General features: G+C 42.1%; 1 protein-coding gene across 1 annotated transcript in view; it reads left to right on the top strand.

Annotated features, from left to right (window-relative positions):
- The first annotated feature begins 2403 nt into the window (after positions 1 to 2403).
- CLMN (calmin) overlaps positions 2404 to 25426 on the top strand; it is a 92704-nt gene continuing 69681 nt past the window's right edge. The window contains exon 1 of the mRNA XM_034769203.1: positions 2404 to 3245. Within this exon, the coding sequence (XP_034625094.1) occupies positions 3164 to 3245 (82 nt within the window). The 5' untranslated portion in view covers positions 2404 to 3163. The remainder of the gene's footprint in view (positions 3246 to 25426) is intronic.

The following is a 25426-nucleotide window of genomic DNA, read 5'->3' on the forward strand; positions in this document are numbered from 1 at the left end:
TTAGGATAGGAAAAGTTGTTAGACCGGCTCTGGGAACACTATGAGTCCATTCCAGAACTGGGTGAAACAGCCTGAGAGCATGGCATCAATTTCTATCTGACATCTCACAAGCACTTTAAAGTATTAAGTGATACAACCTGCAGATCCCAGTTCAGTTATATTTAAATTTGCAGGTTCCAATACACTGATATTAAAATTTACAGATCCCAATTCATTTATTAGTCCAACTAATCATACTCTACTAGTAGTACTTGGTTGTATTAGTAATTCCTTTTTTTAAAATTATTTAATGTTGTAGATTTCTAAGGAAAGTATAATAATAAAAACAATATAATGTATAGATTAAATAACTATATATAAAGAAAATGTACATGCTTTTACTATCTATTTAGGTTTTATATGACAGCCATCACTATAGTAATTAAACATCTCAATAATCCTAATGTCTCCTTGTCCAATAATGATTCAAATATGGGGCCACATAACATGACAGGAAAAGACCATAAATGTCACAACAGACCACAAATAAAGCTTACCAGACTAGATGATAGAACACAAAAAATAAATTGTAATATGAATTATTTATTTTAATTAGTAGTGGTGATTATTTAATACGGTCTCGCATGATATTCTTATCGATAAACTAGGCAAATACAATTTAGATGGGGCTACTATAAGGTGGGTGCATAAATGGCTGGATAACCGTACTCAGAGAGTTGTTATTAATGGTTCCCAATCCTGCTGGAAAGGCATAACGAGTGGGGTTCCGCAGGGGTCTGTTTTGGGACCGGCTCTGTTCAATATCTTCATTAATGACTTAGATATTGGCATAGAAAGTACGCTTATTAAGTTTGCGGATGATACCAAACTGGGAGGGATTGCAACTGCTTTGGAGGAAAGGGTCATAATTCAAAATGACCTGGACAAATTGGAGAAATGGTCTGAGTTAAACAGGATGAAGTTTAACAAAGACAAATGCAAAGTGCTCCACTTAGGAAGAAAAAATCAGTTTCATACATACAGAATGGGAAGAGACTGTCTAGGAAGGAGTACAGCAGAAAGGGTTCTAGGGGTTATAGTGGACCACAAGTTAAATATGAGTCAATAGTGTGATGCTGTTGCAAAAAAAGCAAACATGATTCTGGGATGTATTAACAGGTGTGTTGTGAGCAAGACACGAGAAGTCATTCTTCCGCTCTACTCTGCTCTGGTTAGGCCTCAGCTGGAGTAATGTGTCCAGTCCTGGGCACCGTATTTCAAGAAAGATGTGGAGAAATTGGAAAGGGTCCAGAGAAGAGCAACAAGAATGATTAAAGGTCCTGAGAACATGACCTATGAAGGAAGGCTGAAAGAACTGGGTTTGTTTAGTTTGGAAAAGAGAAGACTGAGAGGGGACATGATAGCAGTTTTCAGGTATCTAAAAGGGTGTCATAAGGAGGAGGTTTCAGAGTAACAGCCGTGTTAGTCTGTATCCGCAAAAAGAAGAACAGGAGTACTTTGTTTGTTAGTCTATAAGGAGGAGGGAGAAAACTTGTTCACCTTAGCCTCTAAGGATAGAACAAGAAGCAATGGGCTTAAACTGCAGCAAAGGAGGTCTAGGTTGGACATTAGGAAAAAGTTCCTAACTGTCAGGGTAGTTAAACACTGGAATAAATTGCCTAGGGAGGTTGTGGAATCTCCATCTCTGGAGATATTTAAGAGTAGGTTAGATAAATGTCTATCAGGGATGGTCTAGACAGTATTTGGTCCTGCCATGCGGGCAGGGGACTGGACTCGATGACCTCTCGAGGTCCCTTCCAGTCCTAGAATTTATGAATCTATGAATAATACTGATCAGGAAAAATTATTTTGCCTGACAGTCCCTCTCTCTTCCTTTTCTGCTGCTGATCTCTCTTGATTTGTGCAATTTACTTTAGAGGACTATCCTCCCCACCATCTGGAACAGAAAAGAGCTTTACATTTCATCCAGGTCCCCTGCTGCCAGTGCAAGCAAACTGACTTTTGTAAAATATCCAGTGTTGAGCGGGACCGCAAATGATCGTACAAGGTCTTTTCCTTCTGAATTCTGTGTATGTGCGGATGGAGTATCTCTGTGTGTGGCGGGGGGAGGGAGGGGAGCGGAGACTCTGGCGTTGTTCTTAAAGTAAATGGCACAGATCAAGAGAATTTTTAGGAGAGAGGAGACAGCATGTGACCAGTGTAAAGGGATTGTCCTGATGGCTATTCCCAGAGATGTCAGAAGAAGCCCTTTTGGAACAGACCAGTTGGGGTAACTACTGCTTCCCAGTGGCTGCTGTGTCCGATTCAGCCCTAGACGCGCAGTATCTACAGGTTGGAGGGTTACATACGTTCGCTCCTCCCCGAGCCTTCCTGTCGGTGCTGTTTTTCCGGCACTGGTCGGCGATGCCTCGCAGGCATGCAGGGGTTTATTTATCGTGGGTGTGTTAATAGCTCCCCGAGCCTGGGCTTTCACTTCCTTTTTCATGAACAGTGCCCATTACTAAGTAGAGGCTGGCCGCCCAGGGAGGCGCGGGGAGCTCCTGGGGGCTGGAAGGTGTGGATGTGAGGTCCGTGTACCACGCCCGCTTTGCTTCCCAGTAAATACTAACCAGGTGCCGCTCTCCGGGCGGGTGTCCGCTTCCCACTGCTGCCGCTGCCCAACCTGCGGCTGCGTCAACTCAGCGACACAAGGCGGCATCACAATATGCAACTTAGAGACCTCCGACTTCAGCGAGAGCCATAAAAACTTGATCCGGCCCCGGGGCTGCTCAGAGCGGACCGCCCGCCCGCCGGCCCCTTGCGGAGAGGGGCAGGGAGCGGCGTGGGCGCCTCGGCTGGGCTCCCTTCCACCCCCGTCTCCTGCTCCCCCCTCGCGGCGGGCTTTCCCTGTCCCCTGTTCCGCGTGGGGCTCTACTGAGCTCCCCGGCCCCCTCCCCTGTGCTCAGGGGGCTCGGCTGTCCCCCGCTGCTGTGTGTGCGCAGCGCCTTGTTGATCCCCTTGCCTCTCTCCCTGCCCCCCTAGCCCGGCGGCTGCTCCCCCGCCCCCAGCCTCTCCTCCGGCTCTCTCCTCTCTCCCGGCTCCAGACCCCGGTTGTGCGTGTGTCTGGGGGGGATCCCCGTTTCTCAAGCAGCGCTGTGTGCGCCCCCACCCCGCCTGCTCCTCCATGGCAGGGCACGAGTGGGACTGGTTTCAGCGGGAGGAGCTGATCGGGCAGATTAGCGACATCCGAGTGCAAAACCTCCAAGGTAAATATCCCTATATTGCGCCCCCCCCCCCCCCCCGTGTTGTGCTCCCAGATGGATTCGATTTGGGGCTTTGAAAACTCCGGTTCCGTTCCCCTCTCCCTCCTGCCTGCCCCGTTCCGGCCGTGCGCTGACCTCACCGTTTCCTTTGATCTAGCTTGGGAGACAAACGTGTGTGTGGCATTTGTGCATTGGATCGGGGCGCGCACGGGGCTCCCTCGGAGGTTGGGCAGGGAGGGGAAGGGTGATTGCTGGGGGGGGAGGTCAGATTTGTATTTAATTTTCTTTCCTGCTTTGCTTGGGACCTGCAGAAGGAGCCTCTGTATTGTAGGGGAGAAGGGGAGGACAACAATGTGTTAGTGCTGGACGTTCACGTTCGGACAGGTTAGATCAATGGCACGGTACAAAAGGGGGCAGTGTTATGGCACTCATGGCAGTGGTGAGATCTCAAGGGTGGAGAAGTTTCTGCAGCAGGGTGCAGGGGGCACCTAGCCTGGCGCTGTGATTCAGGGATCTCCCTAAACGAAAGACAGCCTTGACAAAAATCACAGCAAGAAATGATCAGGCTTTTCACTAGCGGAAGGAAACAAACAAGAAAGGGAGGGCAGTGTGTGTAAGAGGTAGAAAGGGGGCTGGGAAAGTTGCTGAGGTGACAACAGTAGGTTGTTACTTTCAGGCAGTGCTTCCTTCACTACCCAGTCACATTCCTGAAATAATAACAGCTGGCTAATGTCCTCTTCCTTTGGGGAGGACCTACATTTTGGGAGGGCTAGAAGTCTCAGCCTGCCAAGGTTTCAAATGGGGTGAAGACACAAAAGGAGAGGCCCACATTCTGAACTGCAGAAAGATAACATAGGGAATCACCCTGACAGAATGCTTGGGCTCTTTTGTTTTAACTCTGGATAAAGATAGTCCTAACCTTAATGTAAAGTCATTCATTTAGATAATAATTAATAAACAGTGAGCTAACACTGTGTTTTGGGAGGCCAGAGATCATAACACAAAATCTGATTCTGCATTGTTGGGGTACATGGGAGCTTTGCCTTTGAGTTCAATTGGAGTGTATTCAAAGTGCTTTACGCACTTTCGGGCAAATTCTGCTCAGTTGCCCTGGTGTAAAATTTGGAGTAACTCAGCTGAAGTTAATACTGTCACTTCAGATTTACACTAGTGTAACCGTACAGAATTTAGCCCACCATCTGATTAAAAAAAGGTCACATACCCCTTGTGAGCTACTGTCGAATAAGCATAAGCAGAGCTGATACACTGACTATCAGATACTTTTGCTATCTTTCTGTGGGACATACTAGCTATACTGAGATATAACTATTACTGTTAAATAGTACAGCCCCGATAAACTGTTTTCTCCAAAGTTATGTTTGCCCCTCTCCAATTACCCATGGTTGGCAGAGATAATGTGAACCGATATAACAATAAAGAGCAGCTCTGCTGTGCAGGGATAGGAAAACAATTTGTTTAATGTAACCTACCAATCATCTTAATCAACAATTTGCATTAAACTGAGATATAAACTCTATCTCTTATTAAAATAAAAGGCTTGGATTATAGGCCATTATTTCTTGCTGTTGTTGCCTAATGATATGAAAGTAATACATGTTGGAAGAGACATTGCATTTGCTGGAAGGTGGTTTTATTACATAGATTCATAGATTCTAGGACTGGAAGGGACCTCGAGAGGTCATCGAGTCCAGTCCCCTGCCTGCATGGCAGGACTAAATACTGTCTAGACCATCCCTGATAGACATTTATCTAACCTACTCTTAAATATCTCCAGAGATGGAGATTCCACAACCTCCCTAGGCAATTTATTCCAGTGTTTAACCACCCTGACAGTTAGGAACTTTTTCCTAATGTCCAACCTAGACCTCCCTTGCTGCAGTTTAAACCCATTGCTTCTCGTTCTATCCTTAGAGGCTAAGGTGAACAAGTTTTCTCCCTCCTCCTTATGACACCCTTTTAAATACCTGAAAACTGCTATCATGTCCCCTCTCAGTCTTCTCTTTTCCAAACTAAACAAACCCAATTCTTTCAGCCTTCCTTCATAGGTCATGTTCTCAAGACCTTTAATCATTCTTGTTGCTCTTCTCTGGACCCTTTCCGATTTCTCCACATCTTTTTTAAAATGCGGTGCCCAGAACTGGACACAGTACTCCAGCTGAGGCCTAACCAGAGCAGAGTAGAGTGGAAGAATGACTTCTTGTGTCTTGCTCACAACACACCTGTTAATACATCCCAGAATCATGTTTGCTTTTTTTGCAACAGCATCACACTGTTGACTCATATTTATTGTATTTAATTTACCTGGGAGGAGACCAAAACCAGCCTTTCTGTTAGCTATCCATTTGTGGAAGTGCAGGTGAATTTTAATTAAAGATGGGCTCATTTCACAAAATGGTGATCTGCATTTTGAACACTCCAATATTCAGATTTTGAATTTATCCAAATTTTGGGGGATTGTGGTTGAGTCAGTCTCTAGTTTTAGCAATCCTTCATTACAATATAATTGCAGTATTTCACCCACTCTTGGTTATCTCTCTTCCACTGACAATTAACATGGACTGTCTGAACCCATTCCCCTCAAATCCCCCGAATGACCCAACTTTATAACTATCCGCTGATTATATACAATAAGATTTTACCCTAAAATTCACTGGTGTATTTTTGAGGAAAAGATTCCATAAAAGAAAATTAATTAAAAATGTATCACCCCTTTTTTTCTTTACCTCCTAATCATTTGTTTAAGAATGAATTAAACTTCATTACCCTCTGTGAAACTTAAAGATACAGAGACAGACTGTTCTAGAGAGCCTCGCTCTTAAAATTCCTACAGTCCTGCAGTGGAATAGCCTATCCTGTGGGGCAAATTCCGTTGGATAACACTGAGTTCACGAAAAACCACGTTCCCTTCTTACAATATAAGAGGAATTCTGAATATTAGTTGTCATCTCACTGCATGTACCACTATAAGATATTAGAAAGACATGTCTTACCTTAGCTATTAAAGGGGGAAAAGGCATCAGATGAGGATATGTACAATGGCTTAGTTCTAGCATAAATAATAATACCTAGCACTTATATATTACCTTTAAATCATAGATCTTATATAACTTTATAAAAGTGAATAAGAATTATTCTCTACATTTTACAAATGGGGAGAACCTGGCACTCAGAGAGTTTAAGAGACTTGCTCAGCATCACCCAGGAACTCAGTGGCAGATCCAGAAATAAAGCCCAAGGCCCGGACTCTCAAAGATACTTCGGTGCCTACATTACATTGATTTCAATGGGAGTTAGGTGCCTAAATACCTTTGAGGATCAGAACCTGAGTCTCCTGCCTTTCAGTCTAGTGCAAGGGTCGGCAACTTTTCAGAAGTGGTGTGCTATGTCTTCATTTATTCACTCTAATTTAAGGTTTCACGTGCCAGTAATACATTTTAACGTTTTTAGAAGGTCTCTTTCTATAAGTCTATAATATATAACTAAACTATTGCTGTATGTAAACTAAATAAGAGTTTTAAAATGTTTAAGAAGCTTCATTTAAAATTAAATTAAAATGCAGAGCCCCCCAGACCGGTGGCCAGGACCCAGGCAGTGTGAGTGCCACTGAAAATCAGCTCCCATGCTGCCTTTGGCACGGGTGCCATAGGTTGCCTACCCCTGGTCTAGTGCAATATGCACTGTAACGTGCTAACTCACTGAGAATAAATTTTTTTTAAAAAGGGCAAGATGTTGATTTCAGTTACACGTGTCTGAGAACAGAATTTGGCCCTCTGTTTATAAATCTCAGTTCTATCCAAATCTAAAATTTTTATAAAGCACCAGTACTATATTAGTTGCAGAATCTATAAAGACTCCTATCAGTATTCTAAAGAGTTTATGAATATTTATAAATATTTGTGGAATAGATACACTGTTTCAATCTGTATTGATACACCTATTGTTTATTTAAGTAGGCCCAATCTTTTTTTCACATTGGGATGCATGCTTTTATTGTAGCAAGGCTTAAAAATGATTTGAAATATTTTGTGCCCAATCTTGGCTTCACTGAAGTGAGTGGGAGTTTTGCCCTTAACTTCAAATGCCCTCTCATTCTGTTTCACGGATGAAGAGTTATTTTCTTTTTTTAAATAGCTAATGTAATTCTTGCAATTGAACTTTATTTTGAACCTTTGTACTTCTGTTGTAACTAAACTGTGAAATTTTGATCTCACAAACTATCTGAACTCTGCACTTATAGTTCATGATTTCATCAGAATCTCTCTCTCTCTCTCCGGTTTTATAATTCACTGTAATGTAATTTACATGTTAAAAATCCCTGTGTAAATTAAAATTGCTAGTTGGCCAAGCAGTGCTTAATCTGTAATGAAAAAGGTTCTGGAGCCCAAGCAATTTTTTTACTTTCATAGATGCAGCAAGCCCAGAGGTGTCAGGGCTATGAACTGCCAAGCCTAGAGGTGCTGGGGCTATGAGCTGCCAAGCGTAGAGATGCCGGGGCTTAGCCCTGGCATAAATTAAGCACTGAGGTCTTGCCAGTTACTGGAATTGATCTGCTCTCCTTTTACACAACTTTCTACAGTGATGTGGTTCTAATAATTACTCTCGATTTATACATTGGTATGAGAGCAGAATTAGGCCTGATAACTGTACACTTCTATTAAAAATTGATTGGGGTAGATGATAGTATGCTAACATTCTTGCTTTTTTACTAAAAGATTAAAACTGGCACAGCCATTGGCGAAAGCTGCTAACCACTGCGGCTACTGAAACATGGTATATAAGAAAATAAATGCCAGTTTTAAAAATGGAACTGCCAGCTGGACGTTTAGACATGGCCATATGCTGATGGGTTTTTACTTTCCCTTTTTATTAAAAACTCCTATTTTCAATGTTTTAAAATAGGAAGTGATAGTAAAAGGCCATCTCAGGTAAATGCTGCTAAAAGCTACAAGAATATTTTCCATTTTAGATAAGAGAACCAGGAGTGATTTCAGGGCATAGACTCAGAAAAGTGACAATCTAAGGGAAAGAAAAAATGTGGAATAAGTACCTGGCTTGTTGACATACAAATCACTGAAGCGTCTCTCTCCTATTTTTTTTTTTTTATGATGCAGCTAGGTGCCTTTGATATATTTATATCCTTGTGCTATTTGCTCGGTTCATAAATTCTCTGTACCATATTCCTCTAAACACCAAAAAGAAAAGAAAAAATGCACCGAATGTCTGAGTACATCATAAAGCGGTGGAATGTTCAACAATTAATTTTCAGCGAAGAGAAGAAGATTATTTTTATCACAATAACAGCAAGAACATTTTGTTACAACATATGAATATTTTAACATCTTCTCAACAGGAAGGTTAGTTTAGGCATATTCAAAAATGGCCATATGAGTGAGTGTGCTCATTTGCCTAGCTTTATTCACTAGAATGAAGCAACATCTGTTAAAGAAAATAATTCCTGAAAGAATATTTTTTGACTGTGATCCAGTGCTCTGTAATAGTCTGAGTAATGTATATTATACTGTACACATCTTTCCCTACATTAGCTAGAATGATATATGTAGAGAAGGACACTTCTGTAGTTAGAGGTTTTATGCACCTTTAGGAAGTTAGTACTAGAGCAGTTATTGAAAACTGTGCTCTTCATTTCTTATGATTTTAACACTCTGTACGAATCCTGGGTAGTAGAGTTCTATGGTTGTTAAGATGTGAGATGAATGGACCAGAATCAGAATGCATGGGTCCTTTTCCTCACTGTGCCACAGATTCAGGTTCTGATTCAATTGAAATCCATGGGAATCTTTCTGTTGATTTCAGTAGGCTTTGGGTCAGGCCCTCAATGTCTAATTTTGGGCAAGTCATTTCGAGCCACCTTTTCAAGGGTCCACTAATTTTGGGTGTCTCATGTTTTGGGTACTCAACTTAAGACCTAGGACCTGCTTTTCAGAAGTGTTGCACACCCACAATCCCAGTTGTAGCCAATATGAGCTTCAAATGCCCAGCACTTCTAAATAATGAGGCCATATGTGTCTCAAGTCAGACACCTAAAAACAGAGATTTTCAGAATTAGTGGATTGTTTTTTAAAATGTTGACCTCTCTGTCTCTTTGTTTACCAATATATATATTGGTTATAATAATACCTACAATGGTCACCCTTAAAAAATAGTTGCCTTTTTGTAGTTATTACTAGTTATAGCAGTGTGCATTTCAGATATAGGGAATATATCTCAAACAGATAGAACTTTTCCAGATTGAGTAACCTGATTTCAAAGTAACTGCTTGCAGAGTAAAGTAGTCAGTGGGAGTGAGAAATCTGGGACTTAATGTTTGTAAAGTGCATTTGGAGTGAGAAATCTGGGACTTAATGTTTGTGATGTGCATTGGAAACCTTAGATGAAAAGTGCTGTAGAACTGTGAATTAATTTAGTTTTTGTATGGAATAATAATGTTAAATGCACCTCTCAACCTGTGAAGGCCTAAATGTGGAACATAGTGTATGACAAAGACCCAAATAGAGAGATTTTTTAAAAAAAAGTTAATGCAGGAAACAAAGTTTAGCGGATTAATTCCTCTATTGTAAATATTTCTGTATCCTCAATTTCATAGTTTCAGCTGTAAACGTGAAGGAAGACCACATCTGTATGGAATGTAGGAAACTATGGCATTAAAAAGGATGAAGTCTCTCAAAATGAGAGACAAGTAAGGAGTGGGAGTTAAGAGAAAGGTAAAATTGCATGTTTAATTACTCACTAGCCAGGAATTGACAATATCAAGACCTCTTTGTTCCAAGTAATCCAAAAGACAGAGGCCCTGATTCTCCATTCAGTTATATGTAAAACTGGTGTAGTGTCTTCTGTGCTGGGCCATGGATTCAATATTTATTCACAAGGAGGAATGTCACTTGCTTAGGCACCAGTTCCACAAGGTACTTAAGGATGTGGCTAACTTTAAGCATGAGGATATTTTGCTGATGACAGTCACCAACACCATGTCCTGTTTCTTTCCATGTAGACTTTCCATACAAATTTTGACAAGGCCCAACCCCACTCACTTGTCTAATGAGACCTGGTGAGGTCACACACCTAGGTAGTTTGGCTGTAGTTAAAAGGACAGTGTCAGTTTAAAAGTCACATTTTTAAACAACAAATGTTGTTACAAAACTCAAAGCACCATATTAAAACTGAAAGAGATTTAGAAAGCTAATATACTTGTCACTCTTTCTGCTATTTTTTTTTTGCATTTCTAGTTAGCTTGGACAAAAATACAGATCAGTGAATTTCAATTATATTTAAAGAAAATTGCAAGGCTATTTTACTTTCTTGTTCTCAAAAACAACTCTACAGTATTTGTATTTGCAAACACTAAAAAGGAACGTTTAAAAAATCCTTTCAGTTGGAATTAAGGGAAAGCCCCTAAATTTGGTGCTTTATTTGACCTAACATTGTCCTTTAAAATACCAGTGTGATTATGTGCAGTGATGATCAAAGTTACAACTATTATAGGGCAGATGTTAAGGGCAGATCAGGAGAAGGAATGGGAGGAATAAAAGAGCCACAGAATATTATCTTTCACTTCATTTATAAGTCAAATGGATTTTCAAAATTCACATATTATGGAAAAAAAATACCAGATAAGCAGTCATATATGTATCAAGGAGGGTGTGGTAAATGATGTCACTGGAACATTTAGATAAGTAACAGACCTATGATATACGGTTGCTTATCTGTTATGCTATTTTTTATCTATCTCCAGGTAAATACTGTGAATGCAGGTTACTATAATGATCACTGGAATTGTAGGATGGATTTGACTTCATCATAATTGTTGCATATTTCTGTACAAACAGCCGAGCTACATTGTAGAGCTCAGTTTGAGGATTTAAAGTAACAGTCACAACTTTAATCATCCTCTTCTAATGCAGCTCATAACAGCAAAGCCAGGATTTCTGCAGAATGAGAGTTTATGAGGGTGTAATTCTGGAAGCAGACAGGATTTCTAATTCCAGTCAGAAATCCCATCAGAGATCCTGCTGAACCTGAAAAGATGTGATCAATAATACTTAATGGGGATTGCGATCTCTGCACACAATACTCTGTTTGATGGTAGGACTCAAGATGTAATCATTAAAATAGTATAGTGCTTAGGGAATGCTGCTAGCTGGGCTTGAACTAATATTGACATACACAAAAAATATTAAGGGCCTGATTCTGGCTTCACAGGGCTTTTACACTGGCATAACTGGAGTTCTTCCTGATTTACATTAGTATAGTTCAGAGCATAATAAGACCCAGTGACTATATAAGATCTGAAAAATGTTGAATTCATTTCTATACCCTTCATATTGCAGTCTTGCAGATCTATTTGTTTATAAAATATCTGCATAACCTCTCCCCCACAAGATTATGATCAAATTGAAATATTTGTCTTTCAAGATGGGTATTTTTCTTTTTAAGGTGGCTTGTTTGTGGATAACCTGGATCTCAGATCTGGTTAGCTGCTAAAAAAAAATACTGTATATACTCGATCATAAGCCAGTTGATTTATAAGTTGACCCCTCTCCCCCCAAGATGGATAGTAAAAATGGCAAATTTTTATGACCCATTCATAAACTGACCCTATAATTCAGGGGTCGGCAAACTTTGGCTCCTGGCCCATCAGGATAAGCCGGTGGCAGGCCTCGACGGTTTGTTTACCTCGAGCGTCCGCAGGCACAGAGGTAAACCTAAGTAAACAAAGTGTCCCAGCGCACCAGCTGCTTACCCTGATGGGCCGGGACAGCAACTGAAGGGGAAAGTTGAGGGGGAGAAGCTGGGGGTCAGGGGAATTACCCCTGTGACCACCTCCCACATGACCCCACCCCTAACCTGGGACCTCCCCACATGACCCCTCCCTGTGTAACCCCGCCCCACCCCTAGCCCGGGATCCCCACACTCTCCCCATCCCATCCCTTCCCATTGACCTGATTCTGGCTTTGCTGGCTGTGCTGCCTCTCCTTGCCCCCTCTGTTGCGGGGGAGGGGCGGGCTGTGTCCCACCTCTCCCTCTCTATACCCGTTCATAAGCCGACCCCCTTCTTTGATGCTTCCCTTTTTTACTATAAAAATTCGGCTTATGAACGAGTATATACAGTATATTGTTGTCCCAATTTTTTTATCTTGACATAATTAACCATGTGAGTGGAGGAGGAACTTTGCAAACTAGCAGGTTGGGCAGGCAAATCCTTCGCTTCTGCTCTTCAGTATCATTTACAAAGAAAGTAAGGTGGAACACCTGTTTTACATGGAGCCTCTGGTAAATTTCCTGTTTAGTCAGGCCCCAGTCCTGCAGTTTGATCCAGGTGTGTGGACTCTGGTACATGTGGCGAGCCTCACTGATTTCATTGGGACTCCACACATATCAGCCCTTTCTGAGTTCTGTTAAAGTCAGTGGAGTTCTTCACACAGGCATAGGGCCCTGCTGAGGTAGACTGTAGCATTGAGGCCTCAATATGCACAGGGATTTTAAATACAAGATCAATAACTTATCTGGTAGGCAGTTAGAAGTCTAACTCCACTGGAGCATTCAGCCCCAAGTTACTATATTTCCCTTGTCCATACCAGGCCTGTGGTTGTGCCAGGCAGTAAAATTCTTCAACTTTTGACACTTTGGACACTATGGGCCTGGTTTAATGTCCTTGTTGCAGTTGCAGGCTAGCTGCACTTCTTTCTCTTCCTGGTCTGTCTGAGTGCACCCCTTCTGGGGTCAGACCTTGTGCCTTTACTATCTTGTGGTAGAATTCCATAGTTCTCTCATCTTAGGGTACGTCTATATCAGGGGTCGGCAACGTTTGGCACGCGGCTCGCCAGGGTAAGCACCCTGGCGGGCCGGGCCAGTTTTATTTACCTGCTGACGCAGCAGGTTCGGCCGATCGCGGCCCCCACTGGCCGCGGTTCGCCGTCCTGGGCCAGTGGGGACGGCGAGAAGCGGCGCGGGCGAGTGATGTGCTGGCCACGGCTTCTCGCCGCCCCCATTGGCCCGGGACGGCGAACGGCGGCCAGTGGGGGCCGCGATCGGCCGAACCTGCTGCGTCAGCAGGTAAATAAAACTGGCCCGGCCCGTCAGGGTGCTTACCCTGGCGAGTCGCATGCCGAAAGTTGCCAACCCCTGGTCTAAACTTACCTCCGGGTTCGGCGGCAAGCAATCGATCTTCTGGGATCGATTTATCGTGTCTTGTCTAGATACGATAAATCAATCCCGGAAGTGCTCGCTGTCAACACCGGTACTCCTGCTCTGCAAGAGGAGTACGCGGAGTCGACGGGGAAGCCTGCCTGCTGCGTGTGGTAAGTACCTTGTAGTTCGAACTAAGATACTTTGACTTCAGCTACGTTATTCACGTAACTGAAGTTGCGTATCTTAGTTCGAACTGGGGGGTTAGTGTGGACCAGCCCTTAGACCAGGCTCTGGGTCACGGTACCCTTTGTATTGACAATGCTTACTGAGTTCTAGCACCTGTGGTTCTTCCTGGCAGGAGTCTGTGACTAGCGGTGAATATAGTGATCAGACAGCCTTCTTAAACCAAAGTATTGTTTATTTTGTAGTCAGAACAAAGCATTTGAAAACAGACACCCATGTCAACCGTTGGTTATCTTACCCAAAGACTTCCCATCCCCTCCTGCTGGTAACCTAGCTTCTTCAGACACCACCAGCAGCGTGTCAAGTGTCTCCAGCTGGTTCCCCTGAACAACTCCCCCACCCTCTTGAGAAAATGTTCTTTTTTTAAAAAAAACCTGCCACAGTTATTTTGATATCCAGTGTGCACGGGCATTTTCCTATCCTGGTGCTGTCTCTTAACAACCCTCTAGTGTTGCTGAGTGATGGCTTAGTTTGAGCCATTCCTTTTCCTTCATGCCTGTTTTTCCCCTATGGTCCTGTATTAGGAAAAATCACATATTGATTCAGTAAACATCCTAATGGCCAGGTCAACATACAGGATTCATCAATTACTACAGAGCAGCTCCAATTCAGTCACAGCCGCTACTTCCATTGGTTTCAAGGGGCTTTTGATTAAGCTTTGTGTGTGCAACCAAAGTGCAGCTACTGCTCTTATGCATGGATTCTATTAATTTTGTGCACTGAAGGGTACATATAACCCTATGTCATTTCCATCTTGGTCATTGTAAAGAAACTCCCTATTGATATCAGTGAGGGTAGACTATGTCTAGGGCCCAATTCTCCTCTCACACACTGGTGTAAAGATGGAAAAATTCCACTATCAGTTGGGTTACACCAGTGGAAAATAAGTGTGAGTGAGAGGAGAACCAGGTCCCCAATGTTCAAAGTCCTTTAAAAATAAAAATATCCATTGGTGCATGGTTAATTCTGTTAAAACACTGATTCCCCATTAGAATGGTCCTTAATACACAACGCTTTCTAGCTTTTATTGGCATTCGTTATAAATTCCTTCTTTTTGACATGAACTGTTGTTATAATATTTTATTTATAAACGTTATATATTTATTAATTTATAAAGTCCCCACTTCAGAAATAGTATCTGGGACTCTGCATATAAGGAACAAAAATTAAATCTATTTGGGCTGAGTGCCCAGAGACAGTAGCAAGACAAACAAAGTGGGCAAACAGGAAAAAATGTCCTTAAAGGGAAGAGCCACTACAAAGAGGAGGGACGCCAAAATACCCTAACCTATACTGATTTCAACAGAGAGGCCTCTTCAGTCACAGGCTTGAAGACAGTTCAACACCTTCACTTCCATAGACGGGGTCTCTGAACCAAAAAGACCCTGCCCACTTCAGATAGAACTCTGAGACAGTGAGGATGGATAACCCACTGACTTGTGGTGGCTTTTAGGGAGAAAAGGAGATTTTGGAAGTTAATACTTAAGTACCTCTGGCTTAGGCTATTAAAATAATATCCAAAATATCTCTGGTTTTCTGAGATGGTGCAGAGTGTAGTGGATTAAGCACAAGCCAGGGAATCAGGAGACCTTCTTGGGGTCTTGTCCAGGCTCTGCTGTGTCTTGCTGTGTGGCCTTAGGTACCTGTCTGGCTCAGTTTCCCCATCTGTAATATGATTATTATAATTTCCTGCCTCATAGAGGTTTTGTAAGGATTAGTTAGTTAATATTTATAAACGTGTTGAAGATGTATGGCACTGCACTAAGTGTTATTCCTAGGAGAATTTGGTGAGTGGTGCAAAATGTAAACTCTTATTTTCTAGTAGAACATTATGTGCTAACTGAAGTACAACTCCTGGAGACTTAAAATTCCATCTGTCCAGCAGGGCATTTCCTGCCCTTAAGGTTCCACCTGTTTGGCCAGGGATTTACTGGGCCTGCTTCTACTGTAAATCCTGAGAGGCTTCAGTGGAGTAAGTTGGAATTTACACCAGTGTAACTAGGAGCAGAATCTGGCCTCTGCCCTTAAAATGCCATCTGTCAGCAGGGGATTTCCTGTCCTTGCTGGTGAATTACATTGAATAATATTTAGTTCTTGTTTTTTTCTTTATAAAAGACCCTTCCTTATGGCAGAACAAGGCATCATTTTGAAACACTGGGACTCTTGCATGAGCTCTTCCTTTTTTCTCAGTTTTTGAAACACATTTGTTTAGAAGGACATAAAGTTGGAAGGTTAAAAAGAGTTTTTGTTCTGTTCCCTTATAGGAGTTGATACAGTTATTGACCTTGGCTGAGACAGGATTGAGTATGAATTTTTGCTTGGTAGGCTGAATTTCTTCTTCCTATGACAGACAGTGCTTTGAAGTGTTTAATTCTGGCCTTTCAAAACTTGCAAATACTACTCATTTATCAGAAGGATCAAAAGGAAGGGGAGATCTAATTGTCTTCAAAAAATGTGTATCAAAAGGAGGTGCCGTGTTTTGGTTGCTAATACAACTAGGCAGCAGTGTTAAATGTCTACTGTGTAATGCTTCACTTGATGGTAGAAATGTCACTTATAAATATATTGTAGTTTCAGAATCTCAAGGTTGCATCAGTTCCATTACTGTAAGTCAGGAAATAATCATGCCCCAGGGATGATATCCTGTATCTAAAAAGAAAGGATAGCACTGCATACATCCTCTGTACTCCACAACATGACCAGGAGCCTGCAAAGTCAGTGTGTGTGTGTCTCCTGACTTTTGAGACCCTTGCATATGTGGTGGCATTAGGGTGGTGGCCTTTGGGAAAACCACATGGAAAAACAAGGGACAATGCTTTATTTTAAGGGATATTTTAGAGAAACACCATTTCCCTTAACATACCATGTATTTTTCTCACAAGTGTACATTTCTACTGCACTCAGGTATATAATGCAATTATGATAAGCTTCAGTTTAATGTTTAAAATGATACTTATTATCAGTTTTACTACATTTCATTCCATCTTTGTTTTTTAAAATCAATTAATAAAACTCTTTACATGTGCAATTGAAATTGACTTTAATTTGAAGCTCAGCCTTAACAGAATCAATAATGAGCTGGGTTCTGCAATCTGTCCAAGGTCTGTTTACACAAGGAAAATAAATTTTGTGACTATGACTCCTACGGTGGCCAACCATCACTTATTTTGAGGGATGTCCCTTGACTCACTTATTTTATTGATTTGTTGCATAAGTGAGGGAAGGTTGAATCTAACCTGTGCAGAGCAGTACTAAGCACTGTAAATGTTGATTAAAACTTATTTTCAGTGTAAAATTCATCCTGAAGAAACCTAGTGTTTTGACAAAAACTAACCACAAAACTAAAAAAATTAAACGAGTTCTCCTGTGCACTGAATTGCGCACCTGAAATAAAAATCATGGATGTGGTTGCTTGTTTGAGACTTTGCTTGTTAAAACATCATGTTAAATATTCAGAAGTTTCTCCGCCCCAGGCCTCTGTTTTTGCAATTGTAACACAGGTAAGGAAATGCTAGGAGGAATTTAGAAAACTTCTGGAAAGGGAAAGGTTCACTAATGGCTAAGTAAACAGCAAATGTTTGCCACATATGGACACTAATATGTTGTATTGCAAAAAAGGGTCTGTGAGTTCTGTGTACAGGGGAAGGAGTGGGGCTTTGAAACATGGTAGCCAACTTCTTCTTCTCACAATTTCTTAAAACTTGTGGAATTTATTATGTCCATTCCTCCCTCAAATGCAGAAATGGAAATAATATTATCATCCTGGTTCATTCAAAGACTTTGCTTCAGCAGCTCAGGCTGCGTCAGCTGCTATGCTCTGGGACCTGTGAAGTCCTTGACTATCCTCTGATTTTTTTGGTGAGCCCAAAGAATCATCTTGCTGGCTGTCCTACAGCTGGCTGTGGAGTGGGTTGTTTTCCATGCATATTCAATCCTTGGTCTTTATGCTGAAAATGCCAATTAATGCCTACTGCAGAGGTCGTTATTGTGGTGTAGACACCTGTTTACAAGGAACTGGGCTGGGACCATTACGTCTTATCACTCCGGCCACCAGACAGCCTGGAGGGATGGGTGCTCGGCCCCAGCCCGGAACACCCTCCTGCACCCCGAACCCCACTCCAGAGCCCGCACCCCCTGCTGGAGCCCTCACCCCCTCCCACACTCCAACCCCCAATTTCCTGAGCATTCACGGCTCACCATACAATTTCCATACCCAAATGTGGCCCTCGGGCCAAAAAGTTTGCCCACCCCTGGTTTAAAGGTTAGAGGATGTTAACTGACTGTCACAGATCCACAAAGTCTGGTCTATGCCCCAGCCTATAACCAGTCCGTTGGGACTAACCCTTTTCTTGTGCTGGGCCCCAAGGACCCACACAGTTCTACAGGGCCAGGCCTGTGGCTGGCCCAGGTCAGCTGACTGAGGTTTGCGGGGCTTGGGCTGCAGGGCTGTAAATTGCTGTGTAGACATTCAGGCTAGGACTCTGGACCCTGTGAGGGGGGAGGGTCCCAGAGCCCAGGCTCCTGCCCGACCCTGAATGTCTCCACAGCAGTTTTTAGCCCCACAGCCCAAGCCCCACGAGCCTGAGTCAGCTGACATGGGCCAGCCATGTGTTGTTTATTCTACTGTAGATGTACCCCAAGACTCCGAGACCAGCAATCCCTGTCTCTCTCTGTGGCTCTCTGCAGCAAACCCAGCCAAGCGAGACTCCAGCGGGAGGCTTGTACTGTACTCCTCAGGGCACAATGCTCCCAGTGAGTATTTGCAGTGACACAGGCAGCCTTTTCCAAGCGAGTTAACAATTTATTAGTCACTTGGAATTCAGAACCTGAAAATGCTTCAGTTAGCAGTGAGAGGCAAAGGTTATGCCATAGTCCATCCTGGCCAAGCCAGTGCAATGAACCAGCCAAGCTGGTATGGACCCCATTTCTGTCTCTTTCTCCCTGTCTGTCTGTCCTTAGTCCCGGTGAGAGCCCTCAGTCCTTCCAAGGACAGCTCTTATTCCTGCCACTGGACTCCTTTCCTGCCCCCCCGCCTTTGTTCTCCAGCTCAGTTCACATATTCTGCCACATGAGGTTTCCTGCTGTTAGGTGTTGATTGTTCAGTGGAGAAAGGGGAGTTGTCATTGTTCTGGATTTTGGTGGGTTTCAACCAGTTCTTTAACAACTCAGTCATTCCACCCAGACGGTCAGGTGACAGGAAGACCTCATGTCTCCTGGGCAGTTGCAGGGGCAGCGTTAACCCTTTTGCATACACTGGGTAGGAATGCAAAATACAGAAGGCAACTTAGGCACACATAGGGTTCATAAAAATATTACAGAAAATTCTCACATTGACACATTCTAACAGTGCTTTTAATATGTACTAGTTAGCCAAGTTCTGGCTATATAAGGCACTTATCAGGGTGTATTGAGAAATCACCAATTTTAATCATGATTTAAATCAGCAAACAGGAAATCTTGATTTAAATAATCGATGTTAAACTTGTTTTGCATTTGTACTTCTTAATTATTTTCCTGAAGAAAGGCTGATTTTTATTGATCGGTAACTATTAAAACATGTTGATTTGCAACCAAATATAGCCTTTACACTAAATTTGGTACTTCTTTTTGTTAACTAGGATGATACACTATATCTATACACATTTATTAAAGCAATTATATATTTATTCATATTATTATTTTTTACATTTTTCTAGTATATCAGAAAATGGTGAATAATGTATTTCTTATTTACTAGATGATTATTAATTTTTTTTACTTGTGATATATGTCAAGCTCTATTGGATACAAATTGGAATTCAATTAAAATGCATGAAAACAGCATTTTAAAATTGTTTTTTATTAGTTAAATAAAACTACCTTAAATGTGCTGGATACATAAGAAAAGGAAATGTTTATCAAAATCTGTTTTGCATTTAAAATTGATTTATTAAACAAGGGAAGTATTATCTGTAATTAGTGAGATGAACAGTTTTTGGTCACCATGTCCTTCAAGACTTTAGAACTAGTAGATCTTATCCTCTCACACCTAATTTTTATTCATATAGTGGAAGAGGAAATCAAACTTTCCTGCTTTTTCAACTCTCCATCAGTTTCTTAACTTTGAATGAACTAGTCATTGAACTGAACCATTTGAATAAACAAATTAAGAAAATATTCTCTCTGTATCTGTAGAAGAGGCTACCACTGTTAAGAGCAGTTTTAGCACTTAGCCAGTCACTTCCACCAGGTCAGTGGTTTTTACTTTCTTTAAAACTTCAGCAGCAAACATTTACTTTAATTTAAAAAAAAAATTAAATGATTTTAATAGATTATACTAAGTTTAGGCCTTAACATAGTTTAAAATTTAATTTTAAGTAGGATTATTAAAAAAAAAAGAAAAGAAAACCTGATTTAAATAAAAATATGATTTTTCTTTTCTTTGTGTTTCAAGTACACCTCTACCTCGATATAATGCTGTCCTCGGGAGCCAAAAAATCTTACCATGTTATAGGTGAAACCGTGTTATATCAAACTTGCTTTCATCCGCTGGAGTGCGCAGCCCCAATCCCCCAGAGCACTGCTTTACCGCGTTATATCTGAATTCATGTTATATCAGGCCACGTTTTATTGGGGTAGAGGTGTAATTGATTTTTATCCACCCTGGTACTTATGTTGTTCCCATTACCATAGCATCTGAGCATCTCACAATGTTTAATGTATTTATTATCACAACATTCCAGTGAGGTTGTAAAGTTATCCCCATTTTACAGAAGGGTAACTGAGGCACAGAGAGTGGATATCCACAAAGGGACTTAGGCATTGCAATTCTGAGCATCATAGCTCCTAACTTTTAGGTACATAGAAAAATCACAGGAACACCATTGCAATTAGGGTGACCAGATAGCAAGTATGAAAAATAGGGACAGGGTCTGGTAATAGGCGCCTATATAAGACAAAGCCATGAATATAGGGCCTGTCCCTATAAAATCGGGACATCTGGTCACCCTGATTGCAATCCACAAGGCCAAGTTAGGCGCCTAGGTTCCCTATGCAATGAATGGGAAGAAACAGGCACCTGAGAATGCAATACAGAAAATCCAGAAAGCTAGGTGGGAGCCTCTTAAACTAGCCAATGGGAGATGCTGATGAGAGAGTGGGCTGTAGGGCAGTGCCTGTCTCTGCTTAGTGATGCGCAAATGGGAACCAGGTGGCTAAGGTGTTTCTTGTGGGACTGAGTTAGGTGGTTGCCGCATTCTACACACTTTGAGTGTGGAATGTTATGTGGTGCTGGAAAGGTGACTGCACGGAAGTATCCTGCAGGACCACTTCCTCACTCTGCATGGCTCACCTATGGCTTTTCCAATAGATTTACTTCCATGCAGTAGTGTGGACATACTGTCCAAATATAGAGTGGAGCTCAGTAGGCAGAGATAAGAATTAGGCTGTTAGTGGGGAAACAAATATGTTAAATTCTTCTAACTCAAGCCATTTCTCATTATTAATAAGAAAAAGCTCAGATTTTTATGTGTAGAAAGTTAGGGGTATTTTTTGGTACCATCTGGACATATACATTTGTGCAACAAATCACCACTAATGTAATGACTACATTATATAATACTGTCTTCCCCTAGTCTTTTTCTCATTAACATAGATTTTCCGCACAGAGGCTTGATTTGCCATCTGGATATGTATTATTTGTACAACAAGATCTTGCCTAATGTTATAACTGCATTTTGTGCTGCAGTTGCAGTGGACCAGCAAACTATACTTTATGAAATGACTCATCTGGCCCGATCAATTCAGTAAAACATAAGATAGGAGTCTAGAATTGCTAGCTAGTGCATTTTCTTCTTGGAATTTGCCGTTGTACCCTGACTGCTTATCTAACGCTTTATTTATGTGTCCCAGCAGTACTTACTGTAGCCTTAGGTAGTTTGTAGGTTAGTCCCCTGTTTATAAAGTGAAAAACTTAATTTTGGTCCCATGCAAATAAGTGCTTTGCCAATTTAATTAAAGTGGGAGATATTCAGATACTATGGTGAGGTAACAAAACTCTGAGAAAGCTGAATAAATAGATGATAACTTATTTTAGGCCTTGTTGCTCCAGTATTAGACATTAGCTCAAATAGCCTTATAACACCTGTTTTCAAAGCATAAAAAACAGTCACCTCCTCTCCAGGAAATAGATTACTTTGACTGTAACCTTACTGAATAACTAAGCGAAAAGAACAGGAGTACTTGTGGCACCTTAGAGACTAACAAATTTATTTGAGCATAAGCTTTCGTGAGCTAAAACCCACTTCATCGGATGCATGCAGTGGAAAATACAGTAGGAAGATATATATACATAGAGGACATGAAAAAATGGGTATTGCCATACTAACTACAACGAGAGTAATCAGTTAAGGTGGGCTATTATCAGCAAGAGAAAAAAAACTTTTGTAGTGATAATCAGGATGTCCCATTTTTTCATGTCCTCTGTGTATATATATCTTCCTACTGTATTTTCCACTGCATGCATCTGATGAAGTGGGTTTTAGCCCACGAAAGCTTATGCTCAAATAAATTTGTTAGTCTGTAAGGTGCCACAAGTACTCCTTATTCTTTTTGCTGATACAGACTAACACAGCTACCACTCTGAAACCTGAATAACTAAGGTCTCTCAGCTTCTCTTCCTCCTCCTACTGCTGTCTCACTGTGTGACTTCGGGCTAGTCACTGAATCCTCTACCTCAATTTATCAAATGTAAGTAAAACAAAGGGGGGGTGGTGAGACTTAGCTAATTGTTTGTAAAATGCATGAAGATTTTTTGGATAGGACACAATAGTGCAAAGCATTATTAGTTTATTTTCTGTTTCTTTCCTGTAGTGTGACCAGAACTCCACAAGGCATTCAGGGTGTGGCTCTACTTGTCTTTCTGTCCTGGAATAATTTCTCCCCTCGCATTTGATAGCTCTATTTATACCTCTCAGAATTATGTGCCATTTGGATTCCACCTGAGCTGGTTGTCTTTAATTCTCAGAAGTTCTTTTGTTCACCTGTCCTGTAGTGCCCTGTGTCTTTCAGTTTTTCTTCTTTTTGACCCTGGGAAATGAACAGGCTGCCAGCTTTTGGTATTTGTCTCCTGTCTGCTTTGTACATAGTGTCGTCAAAATGTAACCTAATTGTATAAGTAATATAATCATTCTGACTTGCCTGCTTCACTAATGTCTTTCTCCTTGTATGAGGTAACATAACATAAAATAGTGGTCCCCAGACTTTTCAGGGTCGCGCCCCCCTTACCTCTGTCTGCCCCCACCCCCCCAGGGGAAGGAGTGAGGCCACGGCTCTGGGCGGGCTGACACAGACAGGAGTAAGGGGGCTGAGGCTGGGGCCACATCTGGGGACAGGGCCCCAGGAGCAGAGCCCCGGACATGGGTTGGCAGCTGGGGCCAGGAGTGGAGCTGGGTGGTGCTCCCTCCCTGCCCCACGTGGGGGCTCGCCCAGGCCGCAGCCATGTCCCCCTGAACATTCCTCCACACCCTTGGTGGGTGCGTCCCACAGTTTGGGGACCTCTGACATGGAGGCTGAGTTCTGCGCTCATTTTGCCCCTCTGCACAATAGCCTTATCTAAGGGAATTTCTGAAAATTTCCCACCATTGCTAACAGTGTTGTTAACAGTGCTGGCAACCCTAATGTGGCTTAAGTGCTCACAGCATCAGTCCTTTATCACTGAACTGCACCAGTGTTAGAAATGGTGAAAATTGTTTCCAGGGGTCAGCAACCTTTCAGAAGTGGTACGCCGAGTCTTCATTTATTCACTCTAATTTAAGGTTTCACGTGCCAGTAATACATTTTAATGTTTTTAGAAGGTCTCTTTCTATAAATCTATAAATATATAACTAAACTATTGTTATATGTAAAGTAAATAAGGTTTTAAAAATGTTTAAGCAGCTTCATTAAAAATTAAATTAAAATGCAGAGCCCCCCAGACCGGTGGCCAGGACCCGGGCAGTGTGAGTGCCACTGAAAATCCGCTTGCGTGCCGCCTTCGGCACACGTGCCATAGGTTGCCTACCCCTGGTTTAGACAGTCCCCAAATGTAGACAAGGCCGAATTCCGAAGTGTAGATGAGCCTAAGGCATTGGTTCTGACACTGCAGTGATGAATGTGAGATAAGAACCGGAATAGAATAGCGTGGGGAATTTTTCAAACAATCACCACATTGTCTGAAGGAGAGCAGGTTTGTTTTGTTTTGTATTTTTCCAAATTTGCTAGGTTAAAATAGCTCCCTTTTGGACAGGGTTGTGCTGCTTCAACACTTCTCTGCACTGGAAGTGATGTGGGAGCTCCAAGAAGTGCATTGTGTCTTAGCTCCTCAGCCCATGTGGGAGCGTGGCTACTGTGACACCTCCTTAAGAGATTCGTAGATTCCAAGGCCAGGAAGGCCCATTGTGATTGTCTAGTCTGACCTCCTGTAAAACACAGGCCAGAGACCTCCCCCAAAATAATTCCTAGAGCAGATCTTTTAGAATTACAGCCAATCTTGATTTAAAAATTGCCAAGTGCCCTCTTACAAAGCTGTTCCTTGGGGGGAAGGGATAGCTCAGTGGTTTGAGCATTGGCCTGCTAAACCCAGGGTTGTGAGATCAATCCTTAAGGGGGCCATTTAGGGATCTGGGGCAAAAATCTGTCTGGGGATTGGTCCTGCTTTGAGTAGGGGGTTGGACTAGATGACCTCCTGAGGTCCCTTCTAACCCTGATATTCTGTGATAGAGAATCCACTGGGACTCTTAGTAAATTGTTCCAGTGGTTAATTACTCTCACTGTTGACAATTTACACCTTATTTCCAGTCTGAATTTGTCTAGCTTCAACTTCCAGCCATTGGATCATGTTATATATTTCTGTGCTATATTGAAGAACCCTTTATTAAATATTTGTTCTGTATGAACTGTAATTAAGTCACCCCTCAACCTTCTCTTTGTAACACTCAATAGAGTGAACTCCTTGAGTCTCTCACTATAAGGCAGGTTTTCTAATCCTCATCATTCTTGTGGCTCTTCTCTGAACCCTCTCAAATGTATTAACATCCTTCTTGGATTGTGGACACCAGAACTGGACACAATATTCCAGCAGTGGTCATACAAGTGCCAAATAGAGAGGTAAAGTAACCTCTCTGTTACTACTCGAGATTCCCCTGTTTATGCATCCCAGGATCATGTTCACTCTTTTGGCCAAAGCATCACATGGGAGCTCATGTTTAGCTGATGATCTACCATGACCCCCAAATCTTTTTCAGAGTCGCTGAGGAGGACGCAGCATGTGGTCCCCCCCGTATGGCTGTCTCTCAGGTTCTGTTGGCAGGTGTGGAGAGGGAAGGTTGTTCCTCTTTGCCACTTTTGAGGTGGTTGTGATGTTAGTTCTGTACAGTCCTTGTGCTCACTTAGGTGCAATATCTACAATTTGTTCTTGGGCCCTGAATGGGAAAGCAAAGTAGGGTGAGACTTTCCCTCCACCACCCTCTTCCAGTTTGCACACCCGTATAAAGGGTGTGTATAATCTGGCTCTTGATTAGCAAGACAGCCTCAGACAGATTAGCACTAACTACATATGTGTGTGTGTATAGAGGGGTGGAGAAGAGACTGTAGGAGACAAGGGTGGTGATTTTGAAGTGACAAGACAAACATGTTCTTATAAGTTTCAGAGTAGCAGCCGTGTTAGTCTGTATCCGCAAAAAGAAGAACAGGAGTACTTGTGGCACCTTAGAGACTAACAAATTTATTAGAGCATAAGCTTTCGTGGACTACAGCCC

This window comes from Trachemys scripta, chromosome 4 (genome assembly GCF_013100865.1).
Source record: "Trachemys scripta elegans isolate TJP31775 chromosome 4, CAS_Tse_1.0, whole genome shotgun sequence".
In the NCBI taxonomy this organism is placed as follows: domain Eukaryota; kingdom Metazoa; phylum Chordata; order Testudines; family Emydidae; genus Trachemys; species Trachemys scripta.